Genomic DNA, 19,267 nt, shown 5'->3' with positions numbered 1-19,267 from the left:
TTCCTAAATTCGGGTGTGCATTTCATGTGACCCAAATCCAAATCCCAAAACGTTGAATAAAAATGTGTTGAGGATCCGGGTGCATTTCATGTGACGTGATCCAAAAACACGTTTTTAAATGACGTTCACTTTCTTAAAATTTTTAATTAAAAGCGGTTAAATAATTCTAAAAATGCACATAGGTTTGAACATGTAATAAAATCAGATTTTTGCCAAATATAGCAGTTGAGCGACCGTGCTAGAACCATGGAACTCGGGAGTGCCTAACACCTTCTCCTGGGTTAATAGAATTCCTTACTCGGATTTCTGGTTCGCGACTGTTAAACAGAGTCAAACCTTTTCCTCGATTCGGGATTCAGGCCGGTGACTTGGGACACCATAAATCTCCCAAGTGGCGACTCTGAACTTCTTAATAAACGAATCCCGTTTTGATTGTCCTTTAATTGGAAAAACTCCTTTATATATACCCTTCACGGGGTGTAGTAGCGAAAAAGGAGGTGTGACAATACCCCTTAGGGTTTTAGATGATCCCGAGCCGAACTTAAAATCAATTTAATGCGAGCTCGGGGTAACGGGGCCTTTGGGTTCGAGTTGAATGAGAACGGAGTCTCGGACTCCCATAAGCTTTTGGCCCTATATCTCTTTTAAGTTGGCCCTTAGGCTCTTTTTTTTTAGAATTGGCCCTTAGGCTCTTTGAATTAGGCCGTTTTGGCCTCTAAGACGGCTATATAATTTTTCCATCATTTCGGCTAAAAGACTTAGTAAAATTTTAGTTATGCCTTAGCATGTGTTTTTGTACCCGTTGGGTTTTTCGAAGGTTCGACGTATCGGAACCTTATTAGTCATTTCGTTTGTGTAGATATAATTGAATACCTCTTAAGGGTTTTCCGAAGGCTGGTGTTATCGAAGCCTTTGGATTATTCGAGGGCTGATTTATCGAAGCCCTTAGATTTTTCGGGGGCCGAATTTATCGAAGCCCCTTTTATTTTGCTTTTGCCGGGGGTAGCCTAACTTAAACGATTTTTCAATGTTTGAAGGCCTTTAATTTTATAGGGGAAATCGGATGTCTCCGAATCGCATTATTTTGGCCGTAACCTTTATGTGGCCGTAGTCTTTAGTATGGTCGTAGCCTTCGAGTTTGTCACTTGAACTTGTATCCCGATAACTTTCCGAACTTGTTCGAAAAGTTAGTCCCTGAGTTTATTGGCCTTGGCCTTTGTTTTGAAGGTGTGCCTCTTTGAGGTCTTATAAGTCTGAATTTTTCGATAACTCGGATGTGTTAACTGTCAGTGACAGTCTCCGGGTATTTCGGGGTGCTTTGGCCCTTGATCCGCGTAGGATTGTAAGTGTAGAGTTCGTATGATATGCAAAGTGTTTTTGATGTAACCAGAATGCTTCTTTAAATAGTTGATACATGCGTACATGTTTTGCCGTCGGGGCTCAACTATTCTATATGGACACGATTCATTTGACCGTTTGGCTCATTACAAAGTTATACTATCGAGTCCCTCTTAGGCGTGAAATATCTTTCTCAAAAATATAACCTCCGAGGGTGATGCCCCCCAGTATTCGAGGTTGATCGAATAGAAGCCTTGAATACTTGTTGAATGTTCCTTAGGTAGCATATGGGTGTTGCCTCGTTAAAAACCTTGCCGGTAAAACCCATTTGGGATAAAACCCGATCTAAGGAAAAAAGAGTGCAACGCATGCTTTCAAACCCAAGGCCTTCGAGCTGAAGGATGCCTCGATGTCTCCAATCGAACGTTTGCAAGGAGTTAGTTTTAAACACAAAATGGGGAAGGGGAGAAGGTCATACCTCAGCAGTAATATCGCTTGAGCATTGATACATTCCAATTGTTTGGTAGTTGCTCGCCTTCCATTGTGCTAAGTTTGTAGGATCCTTTTCCTATGACTCCGAGGACACGTTACGGTCCTTCCCAATTGGGACCTAGCTTCCCTTCGTTCAGGTATCGAGTGTTGAGAGTGAATTTCCTTAGGACTAAGTTCCCGACTTTGAAATATCGAAGGTTCGTCCTTCTGTTGTAATGCCTTTCGATCCTTTGTTTCTACGCGGCCATTCGTATTAAAGCGGCCTCACGCTTTTCATCGAGTAGTTCGAGAGAAGTGTTCATAGCTTCATGATTTGAGTCTTCGGTGGCATGCTGAAACCTGACGCTAGGTTCCCCGACTTCGACTGGGATCAATGCTTCGGATCCGTATACCAAAGAAAATGGGGTCTCCCTCGTGCTGGACTTCGAAGTTGTTCGATATACCCATAGAACCTCGGGCATTACTTCTCTCCATTTCCCCTTAGCATCATCTAACCTTTTCTTTAAGTTTCGAATGATGGTTTTGTTTGTGGACTCAGCCTGACCATTTGTACTTGGGTGGTAAGGTGCTGATAGAATCCTTTTGATTTTATGGTCCTCAGAATTTTGTCACTTTGCTGCCGATGAACTGTTTTCCATTGTCACATGTTATTTCGCGCGGGTAATACCGAACCGACATATGATGTGGTCCCATATGAAGTTGATGACTTCTTTCTCTCTTACCTTCTCGAAGGTCTGCGGTTCAACTCATTTTGAGAAGTAGTCAGTCATAAACAAAATAAATCTAGCTTTACCTGGCGCCGTTGGTAGGGGGCCGACGATGTCCATCCCCCATTTCATGAATGGCCACGGGGATAGGACCAAGTGGAGTTATTCACCGGGTTGATGGATTATTGGTGCAAATCTCTGGCATTTGTCACACTTCCGAACGAACTCCTTGGTATCCTTTTCCATGCTATCCCAATAATACCCTGCTCTGATCACCTTGCGAACCAGAGAGTCTGCACCAGAATGGTTCCCACAGGTGCCCTCGTGGATTTCCTGTAGTACATAATCAGTGTCCCCGGGTCCCAAACATACTGCCAGTGGTCCATCGAAGGTTCTTCTGTACAACGTTCCATTTTCATCGAGCAAGAATCGAGCTGCTTTGGCTCGAAGTGTTCTTGACTCTTTTGGGTCCGCGGGGAGCTTCCCATGCTTCAAGTAATCGATGTACTTATTCCTCCAATCCCACGTTAAACTTGTTGAATTAATCTCTGTATGGCCTTCTTCGACCACCGACTTCGATAGCTGGACGACAGCCCCCGGGACGATATCATCTTCTTCGACTGATGACCCCAAGTTTGCAAGTGCGTCGGCCTCGCTATTCTGTTCCCGAGGTACATGGTCCAGTGTCCACTCCTTGAAGCGGTGCAGTGTCATTTGAAGTTTGTCCAAGTACCTTTTCATTCGATCGTCTCGAACCTCGAAGCTTCCGTTTACATGATTTACTACCAAAAGGGAATCACACTTTGCCTCGATGACCTCTGCTCCAAGGCCCTTGGCTAGTCCAAGACCTACAATCATGGCTTCGTACTCGGCCTCATTGTTAGTCAATTTAGAAGTTTTGACAGATTGTCTAATAACACTCCCGTAGGCAGTTTCAAAACGATGCCGAACCCGGATCCTTTCACATTAGAGGCATCATCTGTGAAGAGGGTCCAGTCCCCCGATGACATACCCGTTTTTAGCAAGAGTTCCTTCTCTACTTCGGGTACGAGGGCAGGCACGAAGTCGGCCACGAAGTCTGCCAAAATTTGAGACTTGATAGCCGTTCGAGGCTGATATTTGATATCATATCCTCCAAGTTCGATGGCCTATTTGGCCAATCTGCCCGATAATTCGGGCTTATGCAAAATATTTCAAAGCGGGTATGTAGTCAGTACACATATATGATGGTATTGAAAATATGGTTTTAATTTCCTAGATGCGCTTGTTAATGCAAGAGCTAATTTTTCCAAATGTGGGTACCTAGTTTCAGCATCTCCTAGGGTCCGACTCACATAATAGACAGGAAATTGCATACCTTGCTCTTCTCAAACCAACACGCCACTTACCGCTACCTCGGACACGGACATATACAAGTAAAGTGTTTCATCCTCCTTTGGAGTATAGAGCAGGGGTGGGCTCGAGAGATATCGTTTTAATTCTTCCAAGGCTTGTTGGCACTCTGGGGTCCATGCGAAGTTGTTCTTCTTTTTGAGTAGGGAAAAGAAGTGATGGCTCCGATCTGATGACCTCGAGATAAATCGACCTAGGGCAGCTATCCGTCTGGTCAGTCGTTGCACGGCTTTCACATTGTTTACCAAGGTGATTTCCTCGATGGCTTTGATTTTATCGGGGTTGATCTCGATACCTCTGTTTGATACCATGAAGCCCAAGAACATGCCCGAGCCAACTCCAAAAGCGCATTTCTCGGGGTTGAGCTTCATGTTCTACTTTCTAAGGATGTTGAATGTCACCTGCAAATGGGTCAAATGGTCCTCTGCGCGCAGGGACTTAACTAGCATATCATCAATATAAACTTCCATGGATTTGCCTATTTGATGTTCGAACATCTTATTAACTAGACGTTGGTATGTGGCTCCTGCATTGTTTAGCCCGAAGGTCATTACGTTATAACAATACGTGCCATACTTCGTGATGAATGAAGTTTTTTCCCGGTCCTCCGGGTTCATTTGAATTTGATTGCACCCAGAGTAGGCGTCGAGAAAGGTAAGGATCTCGTGGCCGGCCGTAGCATCAATCAAATGATCGATGTTGGGCAAGGGAAAAGAATCTTTAGGACATGCTTTGTTCAAATCTTTGTAATCTACACACATTCTAAGTTTATTCCCCTTTTTGGGGACTACCACTACGTTAGCTAGCCATTCGGGATATTTTACTTCCCTGATGGATCCTATTTTGAGAAGTTTGGTTACCTCTTCTTCGACGAATGCATGCTTTACCTCGGACTGAGGTCTCCTCTTTTGCTTCACTGGTTTAAATCTGGGATCGACACTTAGTCGATGGGTAGTTATTTCCGGTAGGATCCCTGTCATATCTAAATGGGACCAAGCAAAGCAATCAATATTATCGATGAGAAACTGAATGAGTTTTTTCCTGAGTTCGGGGGTTAACCCCATCCCCAGGTGTACCTTTCGTTCTGGAAGATGCTCGACTAATATGACCTGCTCGAGTTCTTCGACCATGGATTTCATCGCATCTGATTCCTCGGGGGCAATGAAGGTTCGGGGGATGAGGAAATCTTCTTCAACCTGTTCTTCGAACATTTGTCCCTCGGGCTCAACCGAAGGCACGAGCTGTAATTGCTATTTGGCCACCTGTTCGTCCTTCGACTTTTCCGATGTGGATGGCGCCGATATCGGTGGCAAGTCGTGCACTGCAAACATCTTCTTAGCTGCATGTTGCTCTCCATATACTGTTTTCACGCCATCCTTCGTTGGGAACTTCATCATCTGATGAAGGGTCGATGGCACCGCTCTCATGCTATGGATCCACGGCCTTCCGAGCAAAGCATTATACCTCATGTCACCTTCGATGACATGAAACTCGGTGTCTTGTATGGTTCCGTCCACGTTGACTGGGAGGATGATTTCTCCGCTCGTTGTTTCACTTGCCATGTTAATGCCATTCAAGATCCGAGATGCCGATATGATTTGATCGAGCAGCCCGAGCTGCTCTACGACCCTGGACCTGATTATATTTCCCGAACTACCTGGATCCACGAGAGCACGTTTAACTTGAACTTTATTTAAAAGGATAGAAATTTCCAGTGCATCGTTGTGAGGTTAAGATAAAGCCTCGACGTCTTCCTCGCTGAATCTGAGAGTATCCTCGGGCAAGTAATCCCGTGTCCGTTTCTCCCTTGTGATGGATACTTTGGTACGTTTGAATATTGGTCCTTGTGGGACGTCGACTCTACCGATGATCATGTGAATGACATGTTTCTTTTTGCCTGCATCCCTTTCCCTGAAGTGATTCTTAGCCCGATCACTTAGGAATTCTCGAAGGTGGCCCTCATTGAATAACTTAGCCACTTCCTCCCTTAGCTGCCTGCAATCCTCCATTCTATGACCATGTGTGCCATGATACTTGCACATCAAGTTCGGGTTCCTTTGGGAGGGATCAGTCTGTATTGGCCTGGTCCACTTGGTATCTTTGATTCTCCCAATAGCCAAGACGATCCCTGATGCATCTATGCTGAAATTTTATTCTGATAATCAAGGGACCTCAGCGGGGTTGGCGTGTTTATCGAACCCGTTCTTGCTCATGAGTCCCCGCGAACCTTGACCTTGGTCATTTCTTCGATCGCTCCGAGGGAGTTGTGGCTCGGGCCGTTGTTCCTTCAATCGGCATATGGTTGATACCGTTCTTTGTTGAATCTTGATCCCCGGTCTATGTCCCTCGGGGCTTGGCTACGAATCTGTTAGGATGAACTGAGCCCGAGGGGGCTCCCAACTGGTCGCCCTCGACCCTAATTTTTGATTGATAACGATTGTGCACATCCGACCATGTCACAGCCGAATATTCAATTAAGTTCTGCTTTAGCTGTCGAGATGCAATCGAGCTTCTTTCATTCAAACCTTATATAAAGGCCTGAACTACCCAGTCATCGGAGACTGGCGGTAATTCCATTATTTCCATTTGAAACCGGGACACGAACTCCCTCAGCATCTCGTCGTCCCTTTGTTTTATTTTGAAGGCATCCGATTTTCTGGTGGCCACCTTTATGGCCCCGGCGTGTGCTTTCACGAAGGCATCCGCCAACATAGTAAATGAGTCAATAGAGTTAGGAGCTAAGTTGTGATACCAGATCATAGCTCCTTTTGATAGTGTTTCCCCAAACTTTTTCAACAATACTGACTCGATTTCATCTTCATTCAAATCATTCCTTTGATTCTACAAGTGTATGAAGTAATATGTTCATTAGGGTCAGTTGTTCCATTATATTTTGTTATATCGGGCATGCGAAACTTCTTGGGAATGGACATTGGAGCTGCACTTGGGGGGAAAGGTTTTTGTATGAACTTTTATGAGTCCAGTTCTTTCAAAATCGGAGGTGCTCCTGGTATCTGGTCGACCCTTGAATTGTATGTCTCTACCTTTTTGTCATTTTCTTCAATTTTCTTTTCTCCGGATTCGATTCTTTTAGTCAACTCTTCGAGCATTCTCATAATAGCAGGATCAGTCCCCGAACCATTTTCATCGGGCCTTTCAGGCGCAGGTTCCATTTGCCGGGCATCCACTGGTTCGGCGGTGTTTGGAGTTCTGTTTTGACTCTGAAGTTGAGCAATGGCGACTTGCTGAGCTTGCAGCATCTCGAATATCACTTGGAGGCTAACTCCTCCTTCTTCCATTCCTCGTGTTTCCTGGCCTCCGGCTCGGGCTTCCCTGTGTGCATTCCTCACAGGGTCCATGCCTGCGTCCGTGTTTAGAGTGTTATGTGAACTGACATCAGCGGGCTCCAAATTTGGCACTCCCTCAGGGTTTATGGGTGGTACACCGACCCCTATACCACTGTTTTCTCCGAGTCCCTCACTGTCATGAGCTGGTGCGTTTTGTGTGCTAGACATATTTTGGCCTGAAATCAAAAATTCTTTGACAAGAAAAAGTGTGAAGAACCACGTGTGTTATCAGAAAACTAGCACTAAAATAATCACTATTATCTTTAGCCCCACGATGGACGCCAAACTGTTTACCTCGAAAAATGTGAGTAACAATTAAAGATAAACTGTGGTTTTAAAGATATGTGATTTATTCTAATACTAGTGATTATACAAGAAATATTAAGCTTAAATAAGAAGAATTGATGAACCAAATCAGTGTTGTTGGAGTAATAGGGGCCTCGAGCTTGATTATCCTAGGGACCTCGAGGTCAGCTAAGAACAATAATAAAGTAAAGACAATAAACCTGAAGAATAATTGTTGAGCACGTTAAACAAGAAAAGCATAGTGGAATGTTCTATTGCAGTGGATGAGATGAGATGTCTTTACAAATGATTGGGGTCCCCTTTACATAGGAAGGGAAAACCCTAATATGGTACATTTTCAATTATGATAAAGAATTCTATTGGTAGAGCTGTATAACGACCTAGTACGGACTTGTACTATTTTGTACAAATCTTATTCTATAATTTACGCCCTGATCCACGTGTCCTTGAGAAATTCTCGCTCTTTCTTGAGTGTATTCGAGATTGTGATGCCCTCGATGTAGGTCGTGCTAGGCCTTCGATCTGCTTCATCGAGGTGTGTGTCCTTCAGCCGGGTTCGACCTCTTTGGGTTGCCCGGACCCGAACTCATAGCCCAATTTAAGACTTCGAAATCGGGCTCCTCGATTTTGACCGTATACAATTGAAAATAATTTAGTTTCAATAGAAATAGCATAATAAGTTTGGGAATAAGTTTGAGCACGTTAAACAAGAAAAGCAAAGTGGAATGTCCTATTGCAGTGGATGAGATTAGATGTCTTTACAAATGATTGGGGTCCCCTTTATATAGGAAGGGAAAACCCTAATATGGTACATTTCCAATTATGATAAAGAATTCTATTGGTACAGTTGTATAACGGTCTAGTACGGACTTGTACTATTTCGTACAAATCTTATTCTATAATTTATGCCCTGATCCACGTGTCCTCGAGAAATTCTCGCTCTTTCTTGAGTGTCTTCGAGATTGTGCTGCCCTCGATGTAGGTCGTGCTAGGCCTTCGATCTGCTTCATCGAGGTGTGTGTCCTTCAGCCGGGTTCGACCTCTTCGAGTTGCCCGGACCCGGACTCATAGCCCAATCTAAGACTTCGAAATCGGGCTCCTTGATTTTGACCGTGTACAATTGGAAATAATTTAGTTTCAATAGATTAGCATAATAAGTTTGGGAATTAGGATTTGAGTTTAATTACTTGTTGGCTTGTAACTGTTTCACAATTTCAAGGCACAAGAAAAAATTTAATGCATTATTATTTTTAAACTTAATATATAAATATATTTATTATATTGTAAATTTATTCGGTAGGGTTCGATAATTTTTCGATTTATTTTCATAAAATAGAAAACTTACCTTAATTATCGGTACGATTATAAATTTATATAAAAATCTATGATTTTATTAAAAAAAATCTAAAAATCGGCTTGCCATGATTCGGTGGATTTTGTTCGTTTTTAAGTATTCGAAAGGTCAATCCCTCCCCTACGACACCAAAAAACTGGGCCGATGTCGAATTCCAATAGGGAACTTTACACCGTATACCCCCTCTAAAGAACTCTTAACATTGTATACTTCAGTTATAAAATTACATGTAGTACACATTAATTAATTACTCCACATATTCAATTAGTCAAAGAACAATAACTACCTAACAAATTTGTCGCCTAAATTAAAGATAATTATATATACGAAGCAAATCCAAAGTCTTACTACATCCATTTAAAACTTGGACATAAAATTAAAGAATAAAAAAATATTATCCATTAAATTAAACAATTTTTTTATGGGAACCTTTGTCCTTATTTTTTTGTACACAAACAAAAATTATACAATAAACTAGTAATTTTATACTATTAAAGTTTGTTAATATTCCAAGTAAAACAATATATAAACAATAAATAAAAATAAAAGTATGTTTGATTTTAATACTGTATTCCAAATTAGAATACTGCGTTATATTTAGTTTGAATACTGTATTCCAGATTAGAATATTGTGGTAATTTCGTTTGAATATTGTATTCCAGATTAGAATATTGTGATATGTTTGATTTTAAATATTATATTCTTTATTAGAATATTATGGTATGATGTTNTCCGATCTATTAATCTATTGTAATTTGTTATGTTTAATTTGGTTTGGATAATATATCCCACATTAAAATATTATGGTATGTTTGGTTTGAATATTGTATTCTATTAGAAAATTGTGGTATATTTAGTTTGAATAATGTATTCCGAATTAGAAAATTATGGCATGTTTGATTTGAATATTGCATTTTTCATTAGAATATTATGGTATATATATTAGTTTGAATACTAGTATGTTCTAATATTTCTTTTAGTTTAGATATTGTATTCCAAATTAAAATATATTTACGTTATTTTAACTTTTCTTTTGTTACATAGATAGAAGAGAAAAACAAAAAAAGATGACACACTTTCATCGATAAATAAATGGTAAAGAGGTATTGTCTTGTACATAACAAATGCTCATTTTCATATTCTTCTGCCTTCTGCATCCCCATGTCATAGAAAAGAATAGAGAGAGTTGTTTATTTAGTGCAAGAGAAATTATTAGGGTTCAAATATTTTTGGTGAAAATTTATAATCCTAATTCCGTGGGATGATAGAGTGTTTTAAGGAATTTATTAAGTTAGAATGAAAGATAATCTAGTCCCTTAAAAGGTGGGATATGTTTAATGGCATATAATCACATTAAAGATTTACGAAGTAATAAAGTTTTATAAAGTAGGCATACAATATAAAATAAATATTTTAAAAGTATAGTGGTGTTTTGAATAGGTAGATCATGTAGATTATCCATTCCAAACCAGCTAGAGCTTCCCCACATCGACACCGATGTTTCTCCAATCACACTTCAGCATCCAAAAAAAGAAAAAGAAGATAAATTTGTCAAGGAGGATAGACGCCAGACTTGACAGGTCTCATATACCAATCTCCAAAGTTTCCTTCAACCATCATTGTAATTGAGCTTTCCTTTGCTGGAAAATTTGGAAACCCAAAGATGAGCTGGTGGTGGTCTGGAGCTATAGGCGCTGCCAAGGTAATTACATTAACTTCTCTCTACATCTCCCCACTTCATCTACTGCAGCAATTCTTTATCTAACTACGTACTAATATATTCTTAATCCTCCAGAAAAAAATCGAACAAGATGATGCCCCGGTACAGAAGTATCAAAGCGTTGCACTAATCATCGGAGTCACCGGCATCGTCGGCAACAGCCTCGCCGAGATCCTCCCTCTCTCCGACACCCCCGGCGGTCCTTGGAAGGTCTACGGCGTCGCTCGCCGTCCTAGACCGTCCTGGAACGCCGACCACCCTATTGAGTACATCCAATGCGACATCTCAAACCCTGAAGATACGCAATCCAAACTCACTCTCCTCGCTGACGTCACTCACGTTTTCTATGTGACTTGGGCCAGTCGATACACAGAGATCGAAAACTGTGAAACCAATGGGGAAATGTTTAAAAATGTGCTGAATGCTATTATCCCCAATTGCCCCAATTTGTCTCACATCTGTTTACAAACGGGTCGAAAACACTATCACGGCCCGTTCGAATTGTTCGGAGAAGTAGGACATGATACCCCACATCACGAGGGTTTGCCCCGTTTATCCGTACCCAATTTCTACTACACTCTTGAGGATATTTTATTTGAGGAGGTGAAAAAGAAAGAAAAATTAACATGGTCAGTTCATAGGCCCGGGTTGATATTTGGGTTTTCACCCTATAGTTTAATGAATATTATTGCAAGTCTGTGTGTTTATGCAGCTATATGTAAACATGAGGGGTTGAAATTGAAATTTCCAGGAGTTAAATCAGCGTGGGACGGGTACTCGGACTGTTCAGATGCGGATTTAGTTGCAGAGCATCAAATATGGGCGTCAGTGGATCCTAATGCAAAGAATGAGGCATTTGATGTAAGCAATGGGGATGTGTTTAAGTGGAAGCATTTGTGGGGGATATTAGCTGAGGAATTTGAAGTGGAAGCTGAAGAATTTGATGAAAAGAAGAAGAGATGGAGATTGGAGGAGATGATGAAGGATAAAGGAGAAATTTGGGATGAGATTGTGAAGGAGAATGGATTGGTGCCTAATAAATTAGAGCAAGTTGGAGGTTGGTGGTTTGTTGATATTGTTCTTAGTGGAGAGTGTCCTTTGGATACTATGAACAAGAGTAAAGAATATGGCTTTTTGGGTTTTAGGAACTCCAAAAAAGCCTTCATTTCATGGATTGATAAGGTGAAAGCCTACAAAATTGTTCCGTAATTAGTTTGATTGGTGAAGTTTTCTTTACTACTCATATAAGTTAAAAGTTGTGGGATATATAGCTAAGTGGAAATCAGGTGGGGGAAAGTGTATTTTAAGCTTGTCTTGTTGATAAACAGAAAAGAAAATAAATGCAAAACCAGCCATTCATGATGCTTGTATACTTGAAAAGGATTTATTAGATTAACTAGTGAAATTTTCTGGTTATAAGAAATATCACTAAATTAAAAATAAAAAAATAACGACATATAGTGGATGAGAGAGAGAATTTTTTAAAATTCATATGGATATAAAAGATAATTCTGCATATTGATAAATCATATACTTAGCATTTTAATTAGAAATAAATTTTAGGTAACTGCATTTTTTTCTGATTTTTTTTTAAAATGAAAAAAAGAAAAAGAGAAAGGATTTTTAAGAAAAAAAATTCACTTACATATATTATAATTAATGAGGAGGAAGTGAGAGGTTAATACACGATTCTTTAAGTACAATTATATGTTAGAGGCATGTAAATAGATATTTTTTTTCATTAGATAGTAAAAGATCGGCTTTGCTACAATTTCTCCTCTTCAAATAAAAGAAATATGAAATAAAAGTAAAGAAACTAATAACGAAAAGAAAACAAAATAAATATGTGAAAATTGCAGCGTATTCTTTTTTATATTCCTTCTCGTTATGCGCCCTTCTTAGCCTTCGTCTTTGCCTTTTCTTTTATATTCATTAGTTTCCCTCTCATACATATTCTCCATTTTAAGGAGAATAGAGTACTTCACTTCAGAATACTTGCTCAATTATTTGTATCCTATCTGCAAAATAAAAAAAAATTTATCTTACAAATAATAGGCAATTCAAAGAAGAAAATTAAAACATAACATATAATTATCACAATACTTCAAAAAGAATCAAAAGTTACAAAGTAACCAAATACTTTATATTATTTTGTCGTACATATAATACATGATACAATCATACGAATAAAATGAAAGATAATTTACTACTTACTTTATAAAAGTCACAAGTAGAAATGAAGTGATGAATCCGTCTTTCATGATCTTTTATGTGCTTTGATTTGATGCTCAATGTTTGTCCTGCAAAAAAAAACTATAAGGATAAAGTTAAACCTTTAATAATATAATAATATAATTTTTGATAAAGGGAGGCTTCTCCTATGTCATGTCAAATTTGCATCGATAAAAGAGATTTATCCTCTCCTATAAAGAATAAAAAATAATTCTTTCGTAAAATCTTGTCTAATACTAATATCTAATCAAAGAAAGGTTATACAAACCAAGAAATACAAAATTTCACTTGGTGGAAGTTATGTGCTCCATAAAGATAAGGGATTGATACACTTCTCCATGTATTCAACAGAAAAGCAATCTGCTTCTCGTTTAATAGACGCAAATAAGATCTCTTTTTGATAGAGAATTACAAATGAAGGAACAGAATTTGAGGAATGGACAGAATTGAAAGAGGAATAAAAAGTAGGAAAATATATGGAATTCAGAATAGCAGAATATGTTATGTTTTCATAAACGTGAAGTACATGTAATCTTCTAGTTTGGGTGTCTTCCTCTCTTCACTGTATGGCCAAATAAGTCAGTTGAAAATGAATTTATTGGATCATTGTGATGCATTAACTGCTTTTGATAAATTGGAAGAATGAATAAGATGTAACGGATGAAAAAACAAAGGAGAAGACGTAATTGCGAGGCGACTATTAAGGAAATTCAGTGTACTAACTTTTCAAAAATAGATGACTGTTGAACATTTGCTTTTTAAAATTGATGACTATTCAACATTTTTCTAAAAGGTGTCTAAGAAGAAAAAGGCAAAATTCTTAGAAAATAGATAAATAGAAAACTTGGCAAATGAGAGTGCCACATCAGCACTTATGGTCCTAGCTAAACGCCTTTTTAGTTCTCCATTATTATAAATAACAATTTTGTTGATAATTATGATGAATTAAATTGCCTAAGAAATGGAAGAAACGTTACAATTAAGTATAATTGTATTATATTTAATAGTATAAAGTTCATTGAAAAGGAAAAGGATTTTTGGGCAAATTTTTTTTCAAAAAAACAGGAAAAAAGATAAATAGCAATCCTCATCTATGAAAGATGCCACATCAGCTTTCTTATTCCCAACTTTATATATAGATATTGACAGAGCCGGAGCCAGGATTTCAAGCTTATGGGTTCGGGATTCTAATCGTTTTAAGTTATTCGGTTCTAACTTAATAATTTATACATATTCAATGAAATTTTTAAGACAAATACAAGGTTCGAACCAAAGCTACTGGGTTCGGCCGAACCCGCTGACGTCACTCTAGCTCCGCCTCTGGATATAGATAAACTATACCTACAGCGGCTACATGAGGGCTGAGGGATACTTTACATAATTTAGCTTAGTACAACTTTTATACTCCTTTCTCAAGTATTTAAACTTTTAAGTTTAGTGCTCTATTACTGTGTTAACACTTAAACACCGAAGAAAATATCAAAATTTTGTAGAAGCCAAGTGGAAGGAAAGATTTAAAGAGAATATAATTAAAGAGATAAGACAAGTCAAGCAAGAACCATTTTCCATTTGATGAACAATTGACAGCTGAATTTCTCACGCCCAATTGGAAGAGAAAACAGTATACGGAATAATATAAAGTGAAAGGTAAATATTAGTATATTAGAAGTATTCAATTTGCCAATTATCATATACAGAAAGTGAAAGGTAGATATTTTATACTTGTGATCAATTGCCATATTCAAAAAATTTCGCCTATTTATGTTATAAGTATTCAATTTGTCAACTAGATGAACAAGTTACTTGAAATTTTTGCCCAATAGCCTAGAGAAATTTCCAAATCGTTTTCACCCAAATTCCATTCGTTATGGAAACTGATTATCACACAATACTACCCATTATTCACTTAGACGTCAGGTGTGTTGATATGCAGTCAGTTATACTGATCTCACTTATTCACTCTATTTTATTTTTTTAACTTTTTCTATAAAGTGGTATTCGGGCTGCTATCTCTGCCGGCATATGTAAGGCTTAGACAGATGTGAAGGAATTACCTATAATTTTGTCTCTACGAAATACTCTGTCATAACACATATTCAAAAACATTAATATAGGTGTAAACTTAACCATAGCAATTCAAGAGTGGTACCATTACGTGAATGACATATAAGTAGCCAAATAACATTTTAACACCAGTCAAAGTCACATCTAACATAAGGACCGGAGAAAGGGAAAATTACAAAGCAAAAAAATCAGACACGTTCTAGTTTACATAACCACAAACTAGTCCCTCAGAGAAATTAATGTGGTTAAAGTCATGCTATAGTATGAAAAGAAAAATACTGGTGCTACGGCATTGAAAAAGATATGTATCTTTCAGATGGGTTGCTCAGCACCCTCCTCCTACAACCTTAAACTCATGAGTTCGAGTCATCGAACAAACAATAACTCCAACAAATTATAAGGGAATTAAAAAGTCAAGGGTTTAATATGTTTTTAATTTCCTCAGGGCATCATTTTCAAATTAAAACCAACTTTTGCACGCAATATGCTATAGATTTAGAGATAATATAACCACTTATGAGTTATGAACCGAACATTTTGAAAGACTATAAAATAATCTTGGTAATGATTACTGTATACTTGGTAAAGAAAACAAAAACTTTATTCACATTCAATGTCTATACTAACTCATGATCATATTTTGCTACACGTAGGTGAGGTAAAAATATGAGTATATATTAAAATACTAATCTATAAGTCAGTCTGAATAAGTTTCTCTCTTTCTGCATCCATGTGGTACTCGATATCAATAGAGTTTAGGTGCTTGTAATTTTTGCAAATTAATTCTGACAAAAACTTAACTGAAATATGTCACCTTTCTTCTTTCTTTTTAATTATAATCCCCAAGGGAATTAGAATAACAATTGCTCTTGATGAGGAAAGGAAGAAACACTAAAAAAATAAAATAAGGAAGGGTTCTCTTCTTTTTCTTCCCTACAGCATTTAGATGAAAATTTTCCAAATCGATTTACATTCTTGCTCTCTTTCTTCGATCCATCCACATATACCTTTTAACTCCAGTCAAAGTCACATGTAACACGTGGACTCGAGAAAGGGAAAATTACAAAGAAAAAAAGAAAATCAGACACGTCCTCGTTTACATACCACAAACTAGTCCCTCAAGTCATGCTATCCTATGAAAAGAAAATTGCTGGTGGTACGGTACTGAAAAAGATGCATGTGTCTTTCAGGTTAGAGTCAAGGGTTTCATATGTTTTAACTTCCTCAGCGTATCATTTGCAAAAACCAACTTCTGCATGCAATATATAGATAAATTAGTAGATAATATAACCACTTATGAACCAAAATATATCTTGGTAATGATTATTGTATACTTGGTAACCAAAATGAAAACTTTATTTACATTCGATGTTTATACTAGTTCATGATAATTTGTTACATAGATGATGAATTGAGGTGGGAATATACACTAATCTATAGGTAAGTCCAAGTGGTTTGGACATAAGAATTGTAAAATTTTTGAAAAAAGCGAATCTTTTTTCAAGTGATTTGAAAATTAGAGTTGTGTTTGGACATGAATTTAATTTTGGATTGTTTTTTGAATTTTTGTGAATGACTAAAGTGAAAATTTTGAAAAATAACTTTTTGGAGTTTTTCAAATTTTCGAAAAATTCCAAAATTTATTTTCATGTGAAAATCGAAAAATTCATACCTAAAATACTAATTTCGAAAAAAAAAAAACTTTTTTTATGGCCAAACGGGCCCCTAGATAAGTTTCTTTTCTTGTGCAACCATGTGGTCGCTATATTTAAACTTTTAATATAGGCGAAATACATAAACAACCCCTTTAAGTTGTCCACAACGATCAATTGAACACTTTAACTTGGCATCTGACCAGATAGACACTTTTATTTGACACAGGTGTGTCTCGTGAACACCCCAATCAACAAGTCTCATGCGTGAGTTACACTTGTTGATGACATGTCAAACTGACAAATTATCAAATGACACGTGTATTTCTTAAACAAATTATAGTTTATATTAAAAAATAGTTATAATTTTAATTAAAAAAGAAGAAAAAGACCCTGCTTTTTCACCTCCCAACCAAAACCATCACTTAAGCCACAGTAACATGGACGCTGCTCCTTTTCACCACTGTAACACAATCAAAAATATGACAAAAGCTCTCACCTTTAACCACTATTTCTCTCAAACGTTCAATTTCTCCTTCCCAAACATTCCCTCTCTATTGCAGGCGCAATCGCTGCTTTACTCCATTAAAAGTCGTTGTTCGCTTTGCTTCCATTACTGCGCTTCCCAAATTCCGTTGCTGCTCTTCCATTGGTTTGGTTCCTCTATTTGGTCGCATATCAATCTTTCAGCCATCGCCCGTCAAAGATCCCTTCACTATTTTTTTTCTTCTTTCTCAAAATTAAATCACAAGTCGTCTCAACCCACTTGATTGATATACTTTTACCAGCAAAAAACCACTGTTAAATCCAAATTGTGGTGAAATCCGAAGGATTTGGATGGTTTTTTTTCTTTCCAGATATGGGGAAGGGAGATTGAAGAAAGTATTAGTGGTTATGTGGTGATGATAATAGTGGGATTTTTTTAATTTTTAGATTTGCTTAATAGCGGATAGTGATTATGATGGTAATGGAAGTTGTGTCTTTAATGTATTTTTTCTATCATTGAGGGAAAATATTGGAGTAAGTTTAGGGCAAAGGACGACCGAAGATGTGGAGGAAAAATTGGAGAAGGAGAAGATCTAAGAATTAGGTGGGGTCCATTTTAATTTATTGAAAAAAAGATAAATCTAATATTTAAGATCTTCAAGCGCTTAAATCTGAGTGTAACAGACAAAATTTGCCATGTCAGCGTAAGGGGTTTAAGAGAATATACTTGTACCAAGCAGAGGTGTCTATCTGGTCAGATGCCAAGTTAAGGTGTTCAATTGATCGTTGTGGAAAACTTAAAGGGGCCATTTACGTATTTCGCCTTTAATATATATCACTTTATGTTTTATATTTTAATTAAATAAAAATAAAAAATTAATTAAATTATTATATAATAAAAATTTAAAATATCTCCTTTGATAAATAATAATAATTGTAAATTAATCTTATTGTCTTTTTTGTTTGTTTGTAGTTTGACACTTAAAAGTACTTTTTGTAAAGAGTGGTAAATACAACTTACTTATCAAATATTACAAAAAGCAATTTTCAAACGAATTGGTCAAACACACATTACTATTCTCTAAAAATATTTTTCCAAAGTACGCTTTTGAAAAAAAATACTTTTTAAAATAAGTAACTTTTGGTAGCTTGGCCAAACATTTTCTAAGTTTTCATGTTACTTTTTCTTTCACCTTCAAAATAATTGGCACTACTTACTAAACAAAGGCTACCAAGTGAAACTTCTTTAAATATCCCTGTATATGGTAAAAACCAGGTCTCACTGGCGGAAATTCCGGAACGGATCAAATCAAGAACGATTATTTAGCCCATCATGGGATTTACTTCTGTAATTAGAATTGTACCATAAATAAGATTCCTCTACTATATAAAGAGGGGTCTAATCATTCTATAACCATCTTACATTCACGCATATCAAAGCAATACAATACAATACTCTTTTTCTCTCATACTCTCTTGTTCATCAGTTTATTTCATAATTATACTCTCACTCACTCAGTTCAAGGGCGACCTAGCTCGAGGACTGAATTGCATTTTAATACCGGTTTGCTTTACTTTTGTTGTTTATTTCTACTATTAATCATCGTATTTATCAACTGGTGCTAGGTGAAATTTCGTATCCTTAAAATCACTTATAAGTTTAATTGTTATCCGATTTTAAGGGTAAACAGTTTGGTGCCCACCGTGGGGCTAAGATAATAGTGATTGCCTGGTACAATTTCCGTAACACACATTACTTTACGCTTGTTCTTTGAAGTGTCTTTGATTTCAGGATCGACATGTCAAACTCCCAAGTAGCACCCAAACACACAGACAACGACCTTGGTCTTCACGGCGAGAACGAAAACATGGCCGCCCCAGGAAACGGAGTACCTTCAGTAAATCCCGATGGAGCTCCGGTGTTGGGTCGACGTCAACTCCCATATTGCCGTTAATGGGAATTTGGGCATTGACCTTGAGAATAGCATCCGCAGAGATGCTTGAACAACCGATCAGAACACACAGAGCGGAGAGGAATGCGAAATTAGCCTTCGAATGATATTCGAGATATTGCAGACTCAACAAGCTGCAATAGCATAACTCCAAAATCAGAATCATGCACCAAGCAGGATCGAGCTCGAGCCATCACAAGAAGTTGTTCATAGAGCTGAATCGGT

The 19,267-nt window shown here is 37.7% G+C and overlaps 1 protein-coding gene and 1 long non-coding RNA gene across 3 annotated transcripts; one reads left to right on the top strand and one right to left on the bottom strand.

Annotated features, from left to right (window-relative positions):
• LOC109226813 (3-oxo-Delta(4,5)-steroid 5-beta-reductase-like) lies at positions 10,311-12,028 on the top strand. The gene is made up of 2 exons (XM_019391681.1): positions 10,311-10,638; positions 10,732-12,028. The coding sequence occupies exons 1-2, from the start codon at positions 10,600-10,602 to the stop codon at positions 11,863-11,865; spliced, it is 1,173 nt and encodes a 390-aa protein (XP_019247226.1). The 5' UTR covers positions 10,311-10,599; the 3' UTR covers positions 11,866-12,028.
• Positions 12,418-13,482, bottom strand: LOC109228228. Of its 2 annotated transcripts, none has more exons than XR_002068346.1 (3): positions 13,157-13,482; positions 12,871-12,969; positions 12,418-12,674 (listed from the first exon to the last, which is right to left on the bottom strand). It is a non-coding gene; the product is annotated as an uncharacterized LOC109228228 (long non-coding RNA). The 2 variants fall into 2 exon arrangements; XR_002068347.1 differs by having other exon boundaries at positions 12,871-12,956.

This window comes from Nicotiana attenuata, chromosome 6 (genome assembly GCF_001879085.1).
Source record: "Nicotiana attenuata strain UT chromosome 6, NIATTr2, whole genome shotgun sequence".
NCBI lineage: Eukaryota > Viridiplantae > Streptophyta > Magnoliopsida > Solanales > Solanaceae > Nicotiana > Nicotiana attenuata.
The sequence above is the reverse complement of the archived record's forward strand: the minus strand, read 5'-3'. Positions and strand labels throughout refer to the sequence as shown.